General features: G+C 41.2%; 1 protein-coding gene across 1 annotated transcript in view; it reads right to left on the minus strand.

Annotated features, from left to right (window-relative positions):
* Positions 1 to 22,954, minus strand: part of CLSTN2 (calsyntenin 2) — a 693,642-nt gene that overhangs the window by 116,890 nt on the left and 553,798 nt on the right. Inside the window, exon 5 of the mRNA XM_032797107.2 lies at positions 10,101 to 10,250. Within this exon, the coding sequence (XP_032652998.1) occupies positions 10,101 to 10,250 (150 nt within the window). The remainder of the gene's footprint in view (positions 1 to 10,100; positions 10,251 to 22,954) is intronic.

A 22,954-nucleotide genomic window follows, 5' to 3' on the forward strand; every position in this document is an offset into this window, starting at 1 on the left:
AAGGACGGAGATTGTGGTCACACAATTTGAGGAGGTAGAATCAGTATGGAAAAGTTAAAAAAGATGCATTTTTAGACTGACTGTATTCCCCTTTTAGTGACCGAATGAGGCCAATGCCAATGCATTCTGCTGGCTTGAAAACCCTCACTAAGAGCACAAACGCACTGGCAGAAGACATACTACATTGCAATCTAAACACATTGACTCGGATGCTTTTATCTCACACCTGCATTGATCCCAACGGATTGTCAAAACTGGGTAAAGTCAGTTCTTTATAATCTGTGAAAGAAAGAACAGACTAACACTGCACTGAAAACACCACCTGAGCCTAAATAATGTACTATTCACACATTCAGACCTGCCTCATTCAGCATTGGTTCTGTTACCCAGGGAAGTAAAAACACACTGCAGAGTTCTTATCCTCTATTACATACCTTTTATAGTACACAAGTACCTACAGTTTGGATGTTGACTATGGAGGGAAGTGGCTTAAGGGGGAGGAATAGCTCAGTGATTTGAGCATTGGCTGCTAAACCCAATGTTGTAAGTTCAATCCTTAAGGGGACCATTTAGAGACCTGGGGCAAAAATCTGTTTGGGGATTGGTCCTGCCTTAAGTAGGGGGTTGGACTAGATGATCTTCTAAGGTCCCTTCCAATAGTGATATTCTATGATAAACCTCAAGATGCCCTGTAAAGGATGCTCAGTATTCTTATAGAAAGCATCATGGTGATAGCATACAACTCAGACAAAACCTAACATAAAGTGCAGCCACATAGCATACATACACCTGGCCATTGTCTGAAAACCTGCATCCAACTGTTTCATCACAAAAAGTTAGCCCTGAGCAGCAGGGTGCTTCAGATACACACAAGTTAAGAATGTTCACAGCAGCTACTCACAACTCCCACAGTCAAGATGCCAAACAGCCAAGACATTTTACCAGGTTAGATGCCATAATTATTCTAATAGGTCACACTAACTTATTTGTCTTTCACCTGAAATGGTATTTTCAAAGTGGTTTTGTGCATTAGTTACATCATATACATCAGGTAGCCATTCTGCACCCCTTTCTTTTGTCTGAGTACATGGTATTTAGACAGCTGCTGTATTGCCTTGTTTATTTCCACAGAAATATTGTAGAGTTTCCTCTAGAGTGGTGCATATACAGATATAGGTTTGCATATGGCCATTTCCATTTTTGTGAGTTTGCTTTCTCCAGCAGTGAGTGTATTTGTCCTCTTCCCACCTCACAAATGCAGTGAGAATGAAAGGTTATTCTAATGGCACAACTCTGCATGATGGCCTATGCCCATTCTGCCTTGGCCAGCATTCTCTGCATAGGGTTGCAAACAAATGTAGATAGTGGGCAGCTCAGACAGAGTTATTTCCAAAGCATTTTCAGCTCCATTTTGGACACAGATATATGAAAACATGAGTCATTCCACCTGATCATTTCATCTGTTCCCCTTGGCATAAATGCCAAAAACTTTCGAAGGCTACACATGCATTGAAGTGACCTTTCCAGAGAACTCTGGATAGAGCTTCTTACAGGATCCATTAACAGCATCACTGTGCCCTGGCCAGAGTTTCAATTCTTGAGATCATGCTTGCAACAGATATAAGCCCTTGATGGTGGATGAAAGAACCTTCTTCTTCCAAAGGACCTGAGTGTGCTGCCTGCCAGGGACTCCAAGCAACTTCAACTTCCAGCATCTGATGCACAGCAGGTATTATGCAAAATGAAGCAAAATTTAAGTTGCAGCTGGGCCTCCACAGGAACCCTGCCACTGGTGGTTGCCCCCAGCAGGAAAAGGCCCATGATGCAATGGAGCTGGGGATGAGGATTGGGAGGAGCTCAGGGCTGGGGCAGAGCATTGGGGAGCAGGGATAAGGGCTGCAGGGTAGGCCAGGAATGAGAGTTCAGGGTGTGGGAGGGGGCTCTGGGCTGGGGTAGGGGGTTGGGTGTGGGAGAAGTTCAGGGCTCTGGACAGGGGGTGCAGGCTACGGGGTGGGGCCAAAGATGAGGGGTTTGAGTGCCAGAGGGGGCTCTGGGTTTTGGGAGGGGCTCAGGTCTGGGGCAGAGTGTTGAGTGCTGGAGGGGGTCTGGGCTCTGGGCTGGGGGTGCAGGCTCTGGGGTGGGTCTGGGAATGAGGGGTTTAGGGTGCAGGAAGGGACTCTGGGTTGGGGGGGCTCAGGGCTGGGGATTGGGGTAGGGGCACGGGCTTACCTCAGGCAGCTTCTGGTCAGTTGTGTAGTGGGGGTGCTAAGGTAGGTTTCCTGCCCGTCCTGGCAGACCACGCTGCACCCCGGAAGTGGCCAGCAGCAGGTCTGGCTCCTAGGCAGAAGCATGCAAGCATCTCTGCGTGGCACTCGCTCGCAGGCACTACCCCTGCAAGCTCTCATTGGGGGGAACCAGCCAATGGGAGTCCAGAACCAGTGCTCGGGGCAGGAGCAGCATGCACAGCTCCATTACACCCCCACATAGGACCCAGACCTGCTGCTGGCCGCTTCTGGGGTGCAATGCGGTGTCTGAAGAGGTAGGGACTGGTGCCTGCCTCAGCCGGGCACCACTGCCTATAGGACTATTAATGGCCCGGTCAGCAGTGCTGACCAGAGCTGCTGTGACCCAGTGCATTACATTCCGCTACCCAGTACTGGATTGCGACCCAGTACTGGATCGCGACCCACAGTTTGAAACCACTGGCCTAGGGGGAAAAAGTACCAAAAAAGTGCCACAGTGGCTAAACAACGAAGTAAAAGAAGCAGTTAGAGGCAAAAAGGTATCATTTAAAAAGTTGAAGTTAAAACATATTAAGGAAAATATAAAGGAGCAACTGAAGTGTAAAAATATAATTAGGAAGGCAAAAAAAGAATTTGAAGAACAGCTAGCCAAAGATTCAAAAAGTAACAGCAAAATTTTTGTTTAAGTACATCAGAAGCAGGAAGCCTGCTAAACAACCAGTGATCAAGATGCTAAAGGAGCACTCAGGGAAGATAGGGCCACTGCAGAGAAACTAAATGAATTTAAATCTGAGGAACTGTCCCAGACTGAGGTGTCATTTAAGGAGGTTTTGAAACAAATTGATAAATTAAACAGTAATCAATCACCAGCACCAGATGGTATTCACCCAAGAGTTCTGAAGGAACTCAAATGGAAAATTGCGAACTAATAACTGTGGTATGTAACCTATCATTTAAATCAGCTTCTGTACCAGATGACTGGAGGATAGCTAATGTGATGCCAATTTTGAAAAAGCCTCCAGAGGCGATCCTGCCAATTACAGGCTGGTAAGCCTAACTTAGGTATTAGGCAAATTGGTTGTAAAAAACAGAATGATCAGACACATGAATGAACACAATTTTTGGAGGAAGAGCCAACATAGCTTTTGTAAAGGGAAATCATGTCTCACCAATATACAAGAATTTGTTGAAAGGGTTAACAAGCATATGAACAAGGGTGATCCAGTGCATCTAGGGTACTTAGATTTTCAGAAAGCTTTAGACAAAGTCCCTCACCAAAGGCTGTTATGCAAAGTAAGCTGTCATGGGTTTAAAGGGAAAGTCCTATCATGGTTGAACGATAGGAAGGCAAGGGAAGGAATAAATGGCCATTTTTCAGAATGGAGAGAGGTAAATAGTGGTGTCCCCCAGGGGACCACTACTGTTCAACATATTCATAAATGATTTGGAAAAGAGGGTAATGACTGAAGTGGCAAAATCTGCAGATCATACGAAACTACTTAAGATTGCTAAGTCCAAAGCAGACTATGAAGGGATCTCACAAAAGTGGTTGACTGGGTGATAAAATGGCAGATGAAATTCAATGTTGATAAATGCAAAGTAATGCACATGGGAAAACATAATCCAAACTATACATATAAAAGTTATGTTATCTGTTACCATTCAAAAAAAAGATCTTGGAGTCATTGTACATAGTTCTCTGAAAACATCTTCTCAATGTGCAGTGGCAGTCAAAAAAGCTAACAGAATGTTGGGAATCACTAAGAAAGGGATAGATAATTAGACAGAAAATAGCATATTCCCTCTATATAAATCTACGGTATGCCCACATTTTGAATACTGCGTGCAGATGTGGTTGCCCCATCTCAAAAAAAGATATATTTGAATTGGAAAAGGTACAGAAAAAGGCAACAAAAATTATTAGTAGTGTGGAACAGCTTCCGCATGAGGACAGATTAATAAGACTGGACTTTTCAGCTTAGAAAAGAGACAACTATAGGGAATATGATCAAGGTGTATAAAATCATGATGTGACATTGCACTCCATAATGTTTTATGGAAATATGCTTATGAGTGTGAATATGATGTAACTGGAATATGCTTTAGGCAAAAGGTATCTTGTAAGGTATCATTACAAAGCTTATAATCTACTGAATGTGTTCATCCTATTTGTTTCAGAATGGTAGCCATGTTAGTCCATATCAGCAAAAACAACCAGGAGTCCTTGTGGCACCTTAGAGACTTACAAATTTATTTGGGAACAAGCTTTCATGGGCTAGAACCCACTTCTTCAGATGCATGGAGTGGAAAATACAGTACCAGGTATATATAGATAGTACATGAAAAGATGGGAGTTGCCTTACCAAGTGCAGGGGGGTCAGTCTAAAGAGACAATTCAATTAACAATAGGGTACCAAGAGTGGAAAAATCACTTTTGTAGTGGCAATGAGGGTGGCCCATTTCGAACAGTTGACAAGAAGTTGTGAGTAACAGTAGGGGGGAAATAGCAGGGGGAAATTAGTTTTTGTAATGACCCATCACTCCCAGTCTTTATTCAGGCGTAACTTGATGGTGTCCAGTATGAAAATTAATTCCAGTTCTGCTGTTTCACATTGGAGTCTGTTTTTGAAGTTTTTTGGTTGAAGAATTTAAGTCTGTTATTTAGTGACCAGGGAGACTGAAGTGTTCTCCTACTGGTTTTTGAATATTATAATTTCTGATGTCAGATTTGTGTCCATTTATTCTTTTGCATACAGACTGTCTGGTTTGGCCAGAAGGGCATTGCTGGCACTTGATGGCATATATCACATTGGTAGATGTGCAGGTGAACGAGCCCCTGGTGGTGTGGCTGATGTGGTTAGGTCCTATGATGGTGTCCCTTGAATAGATATGCGGACAGAGTTGAAACCAGGGTTTGTTGCAGGGTTTGGTTCCTGGGCTAGTGTTTTTGTTGTGTGGTGTGTAGTTGCTGGTGAGTATTTGCTTCAGGTTGGGGGGAGCTGTCTGTAAGTGAGGACTGGCCTGTCTCCCAAGGTCTGTGAGAGTAAGGGATTGTCCTTCAGTATAGGTTGTAGATCCCTGATGATGCACCAGAGAGGTTTTAGCTGGGGGCTGTAGGTGATGGCTAGTGGCATTCTGTTACTTTCTTTGTTGGGCCTGCTTGATAGAGATCCTGTAGGTGTTTGTCTCTGTCTGAGGGATTGGAGCAAATGCAGTTGTATCTTAGAGCTTGGCTGTAGACAATGGATCGTGTGATGTGGTCTAGATGAACATTGGAAGCATGTAGGTAAGTATAGAGGTCAGTAGGTTTCCGGTATAGGGTGATGTTTATGTGACCATCAGTTATTAGCACTGTAGTGTCTAGGAAGTGGATTGCTGTGTGAACTGGTCCAGGCTGATGGTTGAAAGCGTGGTTCAGGGAACAGCTCCTCAGTTTATTTCCCCCCCTCCACCACGTGAAAAAAAAGGGAAAGATTGCTGTGCTATAGCGTTCACTCCGCGAAAAGGAGCAAAAGGGTTGTCTGCTGCCTCACAAAAGGAGGGTGAGCGGTACCCAGCACCACCCCGGGGAATGTTTTCTGCCCGGAACTATGGGATAGCTGAGGAACAGCTACCCACAGTGCACCGCTCCTGAAATCGATGGTAGCTTTGGACCATGGACGCAAACAATCGATTTCAGGATCCCACTGTGGACGCGCTAAACCGATTTTATTAGATCTGTTTTGTAATATCGGTTTAAGCTAATTCGAAATAATCGTGCAGTGTAGACGTACCCTATGTCTAAATACACTGTACACCTTAATGGAAATAAAATTACCTAAATTAAAGAATGAGTCTAATTCTCCTTTCAATGATATACTTCAATATTTATATGGCTGAAGAACCAATGGAGTGAAGAGAATTAGGTCAGACGTGTCTTTCTCAGATGCTGAGCTGACAAAAAAACTGCACAATGCAAGGCTGTGTCCTTAGGGAATCACAGCCTGCAACAAGAATGCAAAAGACAGAACAATCTGAAGTTTCTGGGGAACATAGCTGAACAGAAAAGGCTACTGTAAGCAGAAGAAAAGTAGATGAGATGGTTATTTGTTACATAGCTACAAGAAACTAGAGTTGTGTTACCATCTTTGTTCGCTTTTTTCTTCTTAAAAATCTCCCTTATATCACTAACATAAATTTCCATAGTAGTAATAACTTTGAGTTATTATGTAAGCACCCTCATTGCCTGGGAGAAGGTTATCATGACATCTACACTATTTGAAATAAATGCCGATGAGAACATAAGCAACATGAGGAAAGCTGCAGCATATTTCAAAGTTACTGAACCAAATTCATGCCTAGGAGACTCCAGTAACACCAAAGGAGCTAACTAGGAATGAATTTGGTCCATTGATTTCTATTTTTGGTTTGCTGAGGGTACCACCACAATGGGTAAGAACTGTTTGATGTCAGTTAAGTTCAGGTTTGGCTGTCTCAGGAATCTTCCCTGTAAAATATCAGGTTAACCTCTCCTGAGCAGCTCCTACATTGTGTGTAACCATTCACCAGGGTCTATTATCAGAGGCATGTGAAGCAGTCACTAAATTTGATGGAGCCCTTTAACAATACTAGCATTATATTCTACCTAAGGGGAAATTGTTTTAAGAGTGAGACCTAGGTCTGTTGAATCGTATTTGCTCTCCTACACATTTAGTCATGTGGAGTTAGCCTCTAGGAACAGGAATCAATTTGTACTTGAATTACACTCTGTATATGCCAATTCTTCGCTGCCTTACCCCCGAGCAATTTGGGTTGTTTGAAGGACAGCTGTGACCTCACTGAAATTTTTAACATTGGGTTCACAGTAGGACAGCTATTGTTTCAGTTACTGCCAGTCACAGAAAGAGCTGCCCAATAGTTCAGACCACTGATCAATAGCAACTTTTAGGAAACAACCAAGAATAGAGTAAATTCAAATTCAGTAGATTTAAAAAAAAAAAAAATCACACTTCAATTAAGGTTAACACTGCAGAATTTTGCAAAACGCATGTTGTAACTTATTTCTCCAACTTCTGTGTTATAATCAAGAGCTCTGAAGAATGCTGTGTTCTTTGGCAAAGATATTAAAATATTTTTAGGTAGGCAGGATTACTCAAATTTATTATTGTTTCCAAAGAACTGAAACTTACATTATTTTAAGAGGAGGGAGTAATTGTCATCCCACCTACCTGCATTTTATATTACTAAATACCAGGGTTTAAGCTTTCAGTATTGTTGCAGAACAGGAAACAGTCACTGAGTTTTGCCTTATTGATTATTTTACATTGATTATTTCTACTAACAGGCAAACAGCTTTACAGACAATCAGCTTAAGTTTGACTGGGATGGTGAAAACAACAATCGAAATATATGGCTGTCCTTTCTAAAAATAAGCAGGCATAAAGTATTTCTTGTTTTAATAGAAGTACAGGACTTGGTATAAATATCATATATAATTTCATCACCAAGTTATTGTTTATTATTTGGCGAGTGCCAAAGATGCACTATATTCATATAATTCAAGATCCCAAGGATCTTACAATATACAAAGCAATCACATACCTTTTAAAGTGACCTGAAGAAACGTAGATACAATGAAAGAGATTCTGTTAAACAATGAAAGAGATTCTGTTATCCATTGCTCTGACGTAAAAACCAGAGTAACTCCATCAAATGAACTAATTTGGAAGTACCTTGGTATAACTGAGAGCAGAATCTAATGAAGTTTACTAATACAGTTTTTCTCCATTGCCTACGTCAAAGACTCATAACAGAATCTTGAACAACCTCAGATCATAACAACAAAGAACACAATTACACAGCATAGCCTATAAAAACAAAATTGAAAGTTAAAATAGATATTACATACAGGCCTAACAAATGCTTCAGGCCAGGCCACATCATTTCCAACTGCTCATAGATGTCTTAGATGAGCTTTTCTCTTATACCACATATTGTAAAAAAATAATAATAATAATTAAAAGCTGATTTTTGTTTACATACTTTAAATAGGTTTCACCTCAGTTTAATGCAAATTCCACCCTCCTCCTCATTTTATTTTCCATTCCAAACATATGAGCCTCTCAATTCTCTCAATGTCACTACATTAAAATAACGAACCAGGGCCTGATCCCTATTATCATGGGTTAAACAAAGCATCAGTCACACACAACACTGATTTCTAGGAGGAGAATAAATTCTGCATGTGGAAAGAATCAGAACTCATGACCAGCCTTTTGCTAAGATCATAAATAAATTATATCCATTTTATGTAATATTAAAGGAGGGGAATGTAGGCAAGAAGGGTTGTTTGCATCTTTTATCACCTATCAGTTTTTTTAATTACCTGAAATATGTTGCAATGAGCAACTGCATTGTAATTGATGTATGAACTGTTAAATAAAATTGCTGTAAGTATGATGTAATTGGGCAATATAATTGTGCTATTAGCATGATTTCTTCACAAAGATTACTCAGTCAATAGAATAGCTTTATGGAAATAATAAAATAGTAAACAACCAGGGATTGCATCATTTTAATACTAGTTTCTGAGCTTACATTTTGGTGTATTTAATCCTCCAGCAAATGATCTCACAAAACAGAGTATTTGCACAAATAAAATCTCTCCAAAGAATGCTCTTTGATCTTATAAAAAGAATAGCAAGTTTTTTAGACCAACAAACATAGCTAAGAATATGTAGAACTGTTTCAAATATTCCGGACACATGCACAATGAAAACTATGTGTGGCCCCTAACAACTAAAGTGCGGTTTTCTCCTCTGAATAGTGAGTATAAAAATGGAATCCTGCTCCACGTTTATTGCACCTCAGTGACTTCCAGACTCATTGTGCTCAGTCTGCAAATAGTTTCTTCTGTCAGCCAGCTCCACAATCTAGGTGATGACAATGAAGGCAAGATTTTTCCTCCATAAGCATCCACACTAACAATTAAGGTTTTGAAGGCCAAATTTAATCCTGAGTTACACTAGGATAATCTAACTATTTTAGGCTTCCATTGTCAGAGTATCTGAGCACCTTACATTCTGACATATTTAACTTTATAACTCCTCTGTGGGTTAGGTGTTATCCCCATTTTACAGACAAGGAACTGTGGCAGATTGTTGCCTGCAGATTGTGCCCTCTTTGATACTGTGCAAGTAAGTACATTAATGGCATTAACAGATTGGCCATGTAGGTGGAACTTGGCAAACAATTCTGTTGATGACACATGAAAAGGAATCCTGCTTACTCTGTCCCAGCGGTTCTCAAACTGTGAGTTGAGACCCCAAAGTGGGTTGCAACCCCATTTTAACAGAGTCACCAGAGCCAGTATTAGACTTGCTGGGGCACAGAGCTGAAGCCGAAGCCCAAGGGCTCCAACCTGGGGCCGCAGAGCTTGGGCTTTGCCCCTGCCCTGCCCCCCGCCTGGGGTCATGAAGTAATTTTTGTTTTCAGAAGGGGGTCACGGTGCAATGAAGTTTGAGAAGCGCTGTTTTATCCTAGCTCTGAAGAGTTTAAAAGAGATTTTAAAAAAAACAAAAACATTTTTGAACTCCTTAGAATGTTTGACTAAGTTTAGGAAAGGTTTTTAAGTGATGCTTTTATTCTGAGTTGATTTGATCAGTCCTTCATTCCAACCCGTGAAGAATCACTTATTCCTAAGGAATGTGGCTTGATATAAACCAGCCGGGAGTGATTATCCAGATTTTAAACTGGTGCTGGATTAAATACAAGTAAAAAATAGTAATCATTTTACACATAACTGCAAAGAATACCAGACATTATATATTGTGAAAGAAAGAAAAAAAAACCCAAACAATGTCAAATATTAAACTCTACCTTGCCAGCCTGGTTTGCACACTGGTTTGACATCAACTCGTACTAAGACATCTTCTGTTGCACGTTTCTGCCCACAGTCAAAAGCAGTTACCATTATCTCATACTCGTGCTGTTTATCGTAGTTCAGCTTCTCTGTGTTTCTAATATTACCTGCAGATTTAATATAAAACAGCATCCAGGAATTATTTATTGGTCAAGCTTATTTCTTTGACAATGATGTATTATGTCCATGTATCAGCCCACAATAGCGAGGGCCAGATAAAGCAAGCCCTCAATGGGTAGAATGCCTGTTCAGGAATTCTACATGCATAAGATTGTGGGACAGGGCCCAAATGAGAGGAACCCATCAGCGTCATATAAGATTTCATTTTAAGACTATGTAATTGCACAGACTTGATTGCATGTAAATGTATCTTTTAAAATAAGATTGAACATGTAATTACAGGCAACACTACCCTCATCTGCATACACTCCTCACATAGAGCATCCACATCATCACTCCTTTCCCTTAGATTCTGCAGACTGACAACCATTGGTCCATGTTTGGGAAAGGAGCAGGAGGAGGGTAGAATATGGATCATGGCTAGGGGAAAAAAATCGCATTGTTTGCCTTCTAGTCCTGTGGAGATCATGGAGGGAAGATAGTTTAGCTTTGGCTGTACTATCTAGTCACTCATTCCCTCTGCAGTTAGTTCTTATCTAAATGGTGAATATCTTCTTCCTTTCAGTCCCCTCCCATGGGCCAGGATCATCATCATTATCTACATAACCAAGCTCACCTGCATTTTACATGACATCACTGTGCTACCAGATGGAAAATAAAATTCAACAACAAAACTCATCTGCCAAACCTGACAGATACATAAAGGTGACAGATTATCCGTTCTAGTAACAAATAAATTATATGTTTCACAAGAAAATGGAAAGATCTCTCTCAGTCACCATAACCTCTAGTGTTTTAGGATTGCAGTCATAATTAATGAGTTCAGCATTTTCATTCAGTCCATTTCTGCAGAAATGCAGTTCTCACTCAACCTGCACCTCAGAAATGTTTAATATACTCTTTGCTTCCGACATATTAATTCATTCTTTAGCCAGGAATATATCTAATCATACTGACATCCTAAAGTTATATTCATTCTAGATAGGAACCGTTGTCTCAAGTCATCATATCATACCAGATATGAATCTGACATGGCATGCTGCACAATCAAGTAGTTTGACCCAAATTTGCAAACTTGGGAACCAAAATATATATGGTATTTATGCACATAAAAAGTGGCTTATTATCAAAAGGTACAGAAAAGGCAGGCTGCCTCCTTTAAACATCTTGGCCTTTGCAAACTGTTTTCATTGAGTTTAAACTTGAGAAAAAACAACCCCCAAACTGCTATACATACACAGCCAATTTCCAAACCTGGTCTTTAGTTTTTCATTCACAACTGTGCAGGAGACAGACCTTGAACCCACAAACAGCGTTTTCAGGGAAACTACATGTAAGTGCCATTTTGGTGATTTGGCCATTTTGGTCAGAGTCGATCATTTCTGAGCACAAACATATGTACAGAATGGCAAACACTGAATTAGAACTCTAGCACTCTGGGGGAAGTACCCTAAATCTGGTGCATCATGATTTCCCTTCTTCCCCCTTCATAGCAGGCGGAAACAGGGAAGATGATTGTGACCAAGTCACATTCTGGTTCCTGGTCTGCTCCTGGGGAAGTGCAGTAAGCATTACACTATACCGATCCTTAGTATTTAGCTAGGACTATATATTTTCCAAATGATGCATCTTAATTAAACCCTCATAAAACTCCTACGAAGTAGGCAAGATCATTATCTAGTCAATAGCCTTCTCTGGTTAATTGTCCCTCCCATGGTTAATAACCCATGTAAAAGGTCAAACTGAGCTTTTTCTTACCACTCTCTGACCCAAAAATAGCTTGCTAATCTATTTTCCCACCCTCATCTCAACTTATACTAAAACTATCTTATTGATACTAAACCATTTTTTCACAGGTTCTGTCCATATGTAAAATACCTGGTTCCTTCCAGATCAACCAACCAATAACACTCAGGAAAGGTATACTCTAGCCACCCTTCACTGTAAACACAGCTTTACGAAGCTCATCTAAAGTCCACTGACATCTCCTGCTCTCTGCTGGATCTAACACCATCTTCTGGTCCACATCTTTGTGGGTTCCTTCAGTTTGTGCTAAATTGAATACTGCTGCTCAAGCTCCCAGTGAAATACCCCACCCATTATTTAACCCTTTTCTTATGATTAAACACAAAAGAACACAGCACCTTGTTGAAAATCTACAGCTAAAAGTGTGACTTATTTCCTCTTTTGCTTTTGTCCTTCCTTAACCCCTTCCCCTCTAATTGAGGGTGAGAGTGTACATGCTTTACAGAAAGGGTAACAGAGCAGTGGAGTGATTTGAAGGTCATGCAGCAAGCTAGGGACAGGATTAGAAGGCAGGAGTTCCTTGATTCTAGACCAGTGGTTTTCACACATTTTTTCTTGTGACTCAGTTGTAGAAAACTGTTGATGTCCATGACCCAACGGAACTGTGGATGAGGGGGTTGGGCTGTGAGAGGGGCTCAGAAGTGGGGCAGAGGGTTGGGGTACAGGGGTGAGGGATGTGGGTGAGGCCAGGAATGAGGGGTTCAGGGTATGGGAGGGAGCTCTGGGCTGGAGCAGGGGGTCGGGGTGTGAGAGGGGATCAGGGCTCTGGGCTGGGGGTGCAGGCTCTGGGGTGGGGCCAGGGATGAGAGATTTGGGGTGCAGGAAAGGGCTCTGGTTTTGGAGGTGGCTCAGGGCTGGTGACTGGGGCATGGGGTGGGGGCACGGGCTTACACTGGGCGGCTCCGGTCAGTGGCGCTGCAAGGGTGCTAAGGCAGGCTTCCTGCCTGTCCTAGCACCATGGACCCCACTGCAACCTGGAAGTGGCCAGTAGCAGGTCTGACTTCTAGAGGCTCCGTGCGGCTCTTGCCCGCAGGCACCGCCCCCAGTGCTCAGGGTAGGGGCAGCACACAGAGAACGTGGCCCCTCTGCCTAGGAGCCGGACCTGCTGAGGCTGCTTCTGGGGTGCAGCATAGTGTCAGAAGAGGTAGGTATGAGTAGCCTGCCTTAGCTGGGCAGCACCGCCAACAGGACTTTTACGTCCCAATCGGCAGTGCTGACCGGAGCTGCCATGACCCACTGACTTATACTCCGCGACCAAGTACTGGGTCGAGACCCACAGTTTGAAAACCACTGCTCTAGACCATTGTCCCATGCTGAAATGTATTCTGATATTCAGAACACTAAATTCTTCGATCCAATAAGAATGAAAACTCAAACACACACTTCTCGGTTACTTTTTGGGATTACGAGTATCGGAAATGCACTCTTTTTTTTTAGAACTCACGTTGCTTAACTAGTGCTTCTTTAATGGGAGTTCAATGCTTTGGGGTGCCATTAAAACAATTAAATATCAAGGCCCCAAACCACAAGCCCCTCGGAGTGGTAACAGGGAAAATTACTAATGAAGTATTCACAAACACAAGGCTTTGGACTTGGAGCAACAAAAGTCCCCTGAAAACTCCATGTTTGCAGCGGATACAGAAATGTTGATGTTCAAGGGCCATAGTGTGCTCTCCAACTCCAAGCAGATTAAGAAATAGAGTCGGATGAACTACATATACTGATTTATAATACCAAAATATAAAGATGATGAATTGTTAAATGGTAAGACTAAGATGAGCATTGTTAGTTATATTTTAATATTTTATTATTATGGATAATTTAGATGAGGTAATGTTTAGGCTAAGGGTTTGCCTGGTATGGGCTGTTTTGCCATTTCTTCTCCTCTTACATATTTGCTTAAAATAACATTATTGCTGACAGCATAAATGTGACATAGTGCTGGAAATTTTGAGAAAAAACAAACCCACACAAACCTGAAATGACAAGAAGCTCTTTTACTTGGAAAAAACAGGGGCAGGATGACATGGAATAGAAAGATAGAAATGGTCTAAACAGCAACAACTGTGTAAATTGGAGGAAATGTATAAAAAGACTCAAGTAAACAAGGCCCAAATTGGTGAAACACTGGGTCAGAAGCTGAAAGAATGGGACTGAAGGACCAGACCAAGGGATCAGAGGAGATGACGGCGGCCATCATGGAGTGCAGAACTTCTCTGTGCCCCGGAAAGCAGTAACTTGGGTCCTCTATATAATCTATTTATTGTCTGGCATAAATGTGTTCAGACACTATAAGTGGTAATTCTGTCTTAAATTGTATAAATAAAGCCAAAAATTGATTAAGCCTAAAATTGGGTGGACTTGTAAATCAGTTTCCCACCATTACATCCCTAATAAGTGCAATGTTGCCACTATATACTTACTTGCACATTTATTATCTGTTCATACTTTGCTTACTGTCTGTATTTTATTATTTCTTTTCTGCATATTCCTTTGTTTATGCTTCTTTTGTTCTCTATACCATTGCTTTACTCCATGATATGTGGAGATAATTCCCAAGACATTGAAGATGGCTAAATCAACATTAGCAGCCTACAGGAATTTGCTTGGGATGATAGCTATAATGAAATACAAATACATTATAATGATTTATAAATCTCAGAACACAGTTATCTTCTAAGATTTGTATTTCATTACAGTCATCTAAGATTTGTACTTCTAACATTCTGAATATTTAGGTTGTTTATTTTAGAGGTCATTTGAATGTCTTCTACATATTACTGAGTAGTTTACAGGTCTAATTATTCTGTGTATTTCTGTTACATCTGCCATTTGTAGCTTTATGTTACTTTGTTATTTTACGATTTATCAATGACACTTTTTTAATAAACAAAGGGGGAACAGACAAAATAATGAATGGTTTACAGATGATATAGTGGGAATTTCTGTTCTCTGTTTCATCCTACACAAACAAAGGGATAGTCAATTAAACTGAAAGGAAGGAAATTTAAACCTAATAGAAGTAAATACTTTTCCACATCTTTACAGAGAGCTCATGGAACTCACTGCCACAATATACCATTGAAGTCAAGCACCAAGTAGGATTCAGAAAAGGAATCCAATATTTATATAGGTAGTAAGAATACACAGAATTATAATATGTATTAAAAATAAATAATGATATAAATCCTCCTGCTTCAGGGCATAAGCCAACCTCTAACTATTAAGGGTCAAATATTAGAAACTATTCATTGGGACAGGCTAACCCATAAGTGCCTGTTGCAAGGTTTCTTGCATCTTCTTTTCAATAACTGGTGTAATCTACTGTTGATGACAAGATCCTGAATGAACTGGACCACTGATCTAATCAAATAGGGCAATTCCTGTGTTATCATACCAGATGCACCAGAATTGCCCTTAAGTTTTATCCATGCCTCCTGTGTCAGCAACGATTTATTATTCCTATGGAGGATGAAAGGTTCTTTTTGCTGCATCGGTGACCTCTCACTTCTACTATCCGTCCTGGGGTACAGAGGCTGAAATTTGAAATTGAAGTCTCTTCCCATCCTCTCTACAATAGAGGGCTACGGGAAGCTGCATCTGACTATCTGCTGGAGTATTAATAGGGTTCCCAGATTTCCCAATTCTAAAGGGACACTCCCAATATTTGAGGCTTTTTTAAAATAGGCATTTAAGACCCCCTACTGAATTCCCAATTTTTCTCACTTACTATGTGGTCACCCTAAGTATTAGAATAATGCCTTGTGAGGAAGCAAAACTCTTTAATGGCAGTGAACGGAAGAGGTTATTTAAAACACACACACACACAGAATTCATGACATCTTCTTCTAACAGCCCATATTCTATATTCTCTTCAAGGACATGAGGCCTGGTGGAGACTACATTGTGGAGAGTCAAGTTAACAATAAGCCAACAGGTAGCTACAAGCTGCAGAGCTTTCTAAATCATATCTTATAGTACTTTTCATATAAAGATCTGACAATGCCTCAAAAAACTATCCTCACAAAAGCAGAGACTATTTCTAAACTACGAGCTTGGGGGTGTGATTCCCAGCTCACGTAGACATACATGTGCTAGCACTGATCAAGGTAGTGCACAAATAATAACAGTGTAGCAGCGGTGGCATGGGCTAACCACCTCAAGAAGGTATCACAGGATTCAGGCAGGTTTGTACTCAGGGCAATTAGCCCATGTTGCTGCTGCCATTCCCCATGCTACTGCAGCTAAATTACTTTTTTTAGTGTGCTAGCTTGATGAGCACTAGTATGTCTATATGAGCTGGGAATCACACCCCTTGCTCGTAATGCAGATGTAGCCACAGAAGTGAAGTGACTTGCCCAAGTTTACTCAGTAGGTCAGTGGCAAAGCTGGAATAGAACCCTTTTCTATTCACATCCCTGCACCCTGTTCACCAAACCCACGTCACCTGCCAAATGAGGTAGAAAATGCAGTAAACATAAAACTCTGGTAAGACCTTAATTTGTGACAGATCTAAGCATTACCACATAATTGTTATTAATATTTGTCTAATTTTATTTTAAAGAAATAACTATTGAACTGGTCACTGAAGTTCTCTGCTAGGAGGAAAACTCTACTAGGTTATATGGCACAATCTGTTTTTAAAAAGTCAGATCTTGTGCCTTCAGTCCCAGTTCTTCATGCTGACATGCATGAATTTTCCTCTTACTGTTAAGTGATTTTATTTTATGGCCAGTAGTTCGTTATCGACAAAATTAAGCTCATTATATATAAAAAAGTCCATTTTATTAGCATTATAGTCTCATCACATGGATGGAATTTTATTCAGCAGGAAATTACAGACACACACCCAAGCCATTGTATGTAAGGGAAATATAGAATCAGGCTCTCAGCTGGTGTGAACTGGCACAGCTTCACTGACTTCTATGGAGCTCTGATGGTTTACACCAGTTGAAAATTCAGCATGTAGTAATTTTTCCACTTTGGGGACTTGATCTCACATAGCAAATGGCACCTCATTCTTCCCAAGATTGGATTGAACTGGTCATTTCAAAGGTGGTTTAAAAGAGAGTCTAATGATTAGTGGTTCCTAACAGCCCCCCATCACACACACACACATACCCCTTTCATCTAAGAAAGGAAAGGTATCACACAGCATCTCCTAAGCACTGAATACAACATTCTATAAACCTGAGATTCATCACAATACAGTTAATAGACTCAATGCAACTATCCTTAAGTTAGGTCTGCGAAAACTAGATTAATGATCCAAATCAGGATCCAAAGTAAATTCTGCTCTATTGGATATTTTCCCAATCTACCTTCCAGATGTAGTCTATGTGACACTCCTTCATACTTCCCCTTTGCATTTTTCAAATACCAGATGGCATCTTGGATCTTTTTACCACAAATTTCATCCCTGCTATAAAAAAAGTAGACACAATGGGCATCTCTGGATAGACTTGGTGAACATCCTAAAGATAATTCAAAGACTAGAGTGAATGAACTCTCTCCCCCTCTCACGCTTTTTCTACCAATAAACAGTGTTGCCGACTCTTGCAATTTAATCATGACTATCATGGTATTTGGTGTTTACCATTAAGCTGCAACTCTTCGAGTCATATGATTATTTGAGAATGTTTCCTTCTTTAATTTCTAGCCCTCTTGCTGTGGAGAAAAACTTGAAAACACGAGCCCTAAAAGCTTAAAAACCAAAAATCAAATACCTTCCCCCCAAATTATTATTTTTAAAAGTCATAATTTTTTTGCAGCCTCACTTTTGAATGCTTTGGGCTGGCATAATGTGTAAGATTACCTGTGATTTAAGTGCTCTAAAATAACCCATTACTTGACTAGTAAGAAAAACTAATGGGGAAAGCAAATGGTGAGCAACAAGCAACAAGCAGCTTTTAACTACAGCACTCTAGCGGCTTGCTTTGTTGTTACATATTTACCTGGGTTTCTTGCTTCTTCTATATCCCACTCTGGGGAATTTACACTACTCACGTACTGTTTGGCTTTCTTTTTTGCTGAGCGTGGAGTAACAACATACAACCACCATACCTCAGCCTAAGAAGAAAAGTGTGACTAGAGTGACTGTGTGACCCATGAGCCAGTGCAGAGAGTTGTAATCTGCTACCCATTTATGCTAATGGCAGATTACAACTCTCTGCACTGGCACACGTCTGCTGGCTGGTGCTTTGGGAGGCTGGAGTGAAGGCTTGTCCTATGCCCTGCCTCACAGACGGTCACATCCTGTCCACTGTTAAAACTTCTTTGTGCCACTCTGGCAATGCAGAGCAGGTTTAAAGCTGACATATATATTTTTGTTGTAGGCGGTGGTGTCGTGCCCCAATTTCTCTCTATTGGCTGCATAGAACACAGGTGTTTTCCATTTTGAAAGCAAAACAATGATTTTTCATGGGAACAAAATATTCAGATGTTTCTTGAATTAGTCGGGGACATGATACTTGGCCTGTTTAAAAAAATGAATCCTCTGCAATAAGTGTGCATGCTGCTGTGTATTTCCTGGCAAAGCTATACATTGTTACAGATCCAAGGGCTATGGAATTTTTTTTCATACTTTTGTGAAGATGGACGATTGCACTTCCTAGATTGTAAAACAGCATCTTGTCTGCACAAAATCCATATATTTGGGCTGAGTACAATATATAGGTTTTGTTTCTTAGGGTCTGATCCAAAGCTCATTGTAGTCAATGAAAAAATGTCCATTGGCCACATTGAGCTTTGGATCCGGTCCAAAAAGAATAGCTTCTAAAAAAAAAAAATTCCCCCCCCCTTACCATTAAATATGTGAAATACTCATCCCTTTTGTATAGGGTGACCAGATGTCCCAATTTTATCGGGACAGAACTGATTTTTGGGTCTTTTTCTTATATAGGATCCTATTATCCCCCACCCCTGTCACGATTTTCCACACTTGCTGTCTGGCCATCATACTTTACTAAAACATGACAACAGGTTTATCCATTAGAACTAAAATACAGTAACTCCTCACTTAAAGTCATCCCGGTTAACGCTGTTTCATTGTTACATTGATGAACAACTAGGGAACATGCTCATTTGAAGTTGTGCAATGCTCCACTCTTTCTCCACAGCTGGCAGCCTCCCTATGTCCCCCTCTCCCCTGCTCCCCGTCCCCATGGCACCTCCCACCCACCGGCAGACCCCATGGATCAGCACCTTCCCCCTCCTCCCCCCACCTCCTGCCTGCAGCAATCAGCTGGCTTGCAGCATTTAGGAGGCAGGAACGAGGGGGGAGGAGCGAGGACTCGGTGTGCCTCCTCCCTCCCTCCCCTGCCTCCTGCCCATGGCAATTAGCTGGCTTACAGTGTTCAGAAGGGATGGGGGAGGAGCGAGGATGCAGCGTGTGAAGTAAAGGGGGAGAAGTTGGGGGGGAGAAGAGGCGGGTCAAGGGTGGGGGCTTGGGGGAAGGGGTAGAGTGGATGGGCTGAGGGTTGAGCCCCGTGCCCCCGGCAAAGTCAGTGCCTGTGCCTGCAAGAACAGCAAGAGGAGCAGCCAGAAAATCCATCCTCTTCCACTCTCTGACTCCACCGCCTCAACCATCATACCATCCTACTCAGCAGTGATGACTGTAGTATTAAATTGTTTCTTTAAAATTGTTTAAAATTTATACCTGTATTAAATTGCTTGTTTAAAATTGTTTAAAATGTATATAATGCCTTTTGTCTGTCAAAAAAATTTCCCTGGAACCTAATCCCCCCTATTTACGTTAATTATTATGGGGAAATTGGATTCGCTTAACATTGTTTCACTTAAAGTGGCATTTTTCAGGAACATAACTACAACGTTAAGTGAGGACTTACTGTATCTGGACACAGTCTGTACATTAAGCAAACCTATATGTGAACTCTTAATTAGCACAACACACCTTAATGGGCACCATTGCTGATATTGCTAGGATCTTACTTAAAGCACCCCACAGCTAAATAAAAAGTGTGGCATAGATGCTAGAAGTAAGAGGTACTGGGGGTGATGCTGCACTCCTTGGTTTGAAGTGGTTTCCATCATATACAGGTTTTACAGTTCAGGTCAATGGCTTTCTAGCACCCTCACTATAAAATTGTTCCAGCACCCTAAAACTTGGGCTCTACCCTGAGCCCAAACTCCTACATGGCAATTTTTAGCCTTGCAGCCCAAGCCTCGTGATCCTGAGTCAGCTGACCTGGGCCAGCTGTGACCATGCCGCTGGTCTTTTTTTCCAGTTTAGACATCCCTTAATGTCCTGTTCAATAAGTTGAAAGCCCTAAGGAAGTTTAGCTCCCAAAGAAGAGGGAAAGGGGAGATCCCAATCCCTGCTGCTAGAGCAGCCTTCACAAAGCCACTGCCAGTTCTGGCACAGCTCTCAGCCTTGCTTCCTGGTGCCATATGAAGTTCATTCCCCCGCTCCTCTTTGCCTACCAGAGTCCTTTAAACTGTTCCTCCACTGGGAACATACCACGTACCTGCTGAGGAGAGGGACACCCAGCCCAGTATTGCTCTACTTTCCACCCTAGTTCAGTGTGGGGCCTGTATACCCCGTCGCATGACCCAACAATCCTGACACCAACCATCCAAGTACCACACAGCTACTTGTTAAACCACTCTCGAAAGATAATGGATAAAAACTGAAACCGACAGTATTTCTTAATATTTCAAAATAGAAAAATAGAAATTAGTAAATCTGGCAGAGTTAGAGGGAATTACATGCACATGCCTATCTTGCTGTCTAAAATCCCCTGTTCTAGCACATTCTCTGATAAAAGATTACGGCACCAATTGACTCCCATTTACTTAAACACAATCATAATCATCATGATTACGCCTCCATATGATATCCAAAATGCTTGCTATGATGGTATTACAAGAAGAGGAAGGGAAGAGATTCCCCTACCCCCCCATGCTATTTACATTTTGTTGATGCTAACTGGTTATTATCTTTTGATGCTCAGCTGTGCATTATGCAAAAGCAGCACAAATAAAGACAAATCAGTTTTCAACAGGGGAAAGGTTTTCTCAAAAGCATCCTAGCATGAAAACGGCTGCTAGAAGAAGACAACAGCTTTCAATTCATAATTTTGCCAAAAATCAGATTAAACTTCAGAAAAAAAGTGTTCTCCTCCTAAACACAACGTGGATTAAATGATTCTGTGAGCAGAGATAAGTTGAAGCTTACACACAACACATTTGTTTGTAGAGTTTCTTCTGAGCACAGACATTAACGTTTTTTTTTTTTAATTACTTAACATGAAGAAAGTAATTTGTGTCAAGATCAATAGCAAAAAGTTGATAAAATGTAAAAGGCCAGGCATGGGTATTTCTTGAAAGATCTCAGCATGACGTCTCTCATGACTTTAGGGTAACATAACTGCTCAGTTTTTCATCATAGTTCTTTTCCCTCAAGAACGCAAGAGGTACCACTTTTGATCCACAAGGAGAAGCCAGAGTGGATCTGCTGAAATACACTACTCGGAGAGCTGCTGGTTTGTATTATATGCGTAGGGGGAAGTCTTCAAAGCGTTTTAATGTGACCCTGCCACTCCCAACTCTGGTGACAAGTTGCTCCCCAGTGTGAAGTGGGCTGGAAGTTGAAAGAAGCTGATAAGCAAGCAGGGCAGCCAAGGCTAGGGCTGCGACATATGGAAAACATATGATGTTTTTTCCAGCATAAACTAAGATATTTTTTCATAAAACTTGTTTTTCTATCAGCAAATAAGTATCAGGAAACTAGGACTAGAAGGTGAATTAGTGCTTGCCCAGAGAAGTCTTTATTCCTTATTACTCTGCAAGGAAGTAAGCTTCAACTCCACTCACCAGGGACCACCACTAGAGAGGTGAATTAGTCATTCTTCCCGCTGATCCATGCCAGGAAAATTTGGGCTATCAGAAACACTGGGAGCAGGTGCTCCAGTCAGCATTTAGACCTTGATTCAGCAAGGTTCTTAAGCATGGGACTAACTTTAAGAAAATGAGTACTCCACTTGACCTCAGTGGTATTACTCCCAGGCTTAAAGTTAGGCATGTAGCTAAGTAATTTACTGAAGCAGGACCTTAGATACCAAGTTGATAGGCACTGTGGGTAATATTTTCAAAGGCACCTAAGCCACTTAGGTGTTTTTGAAAATGGGATTTAGGAGCCTAAAGTACTTAGGCACATTAAAAATATATTAGTCTTTGTAAACACCTTGGATTAGAATCCAAATTTAGGGGAATGGAGCTGAATTATTTGATAAATTGTTCTTCCTTCCTGGAACATTCCATTAGGACTTTAGTAATGTGTACGTCAAGATTATGGTAGGTAAACCACTGCTCAAAGCAGGGATGCACCACCCTCACTGGAGATCATGGAGGCGTTGTGCCTGCCTGCTACACTCTTCCAAACGGTGCACAGTGTCCTCCCCTCTCTTCCCTACACACAAGGTCATCTCTGCTGGCTGGTGCAGAGAAGAGTGATGGCCATGCCCCCAATTTTGTTTTTCCACACTTCTTGGGAGGCCAGCACCAGTAGTGGCATTAGCTTCACACAGTCCTTTTGTCCTCTTTTCCCTTTCTCCCCTTATTAGTCAAAATCTAGCCCTACATTAAAAAAAATTATAATAATAAACCCCAAATGGCAGGATGAATAATGCAGCATAATTATATATACAGAACACAGATTTTTGTTTATTGCAGCTAGACTGCTCATGGGACAGCATATATCTCAAGGAGACAAAACTGCATGGGGTCCAAATTCATTTTATCATGAATATCACCATAGAGGAACTCAGAAAAAAATGGCAAATAGTAGGCTCAATCTATCAGTGCTACTATGCAAGCCTCAACAAAGCTATCTTTAAAAAAATTGATTAAATCTAAAACTAGAATT

The sequence above is a fragment of the Chelonoidis abingdonii genome, chromosome 8 (genome assembly GCF_003597395.2).
Source record: "Chelonoidis abingdonii isolate Lonesome George chromosome 8, CheloAbing_2.0, whole genome shotgun sequence".
Taxonomy (NCBI): domain Eukaryota; kingdom Metazoa; phylum Chordata; order Testudines; family Testudinidae; genus Chelonoidis; species Chelonoidis abingdonii.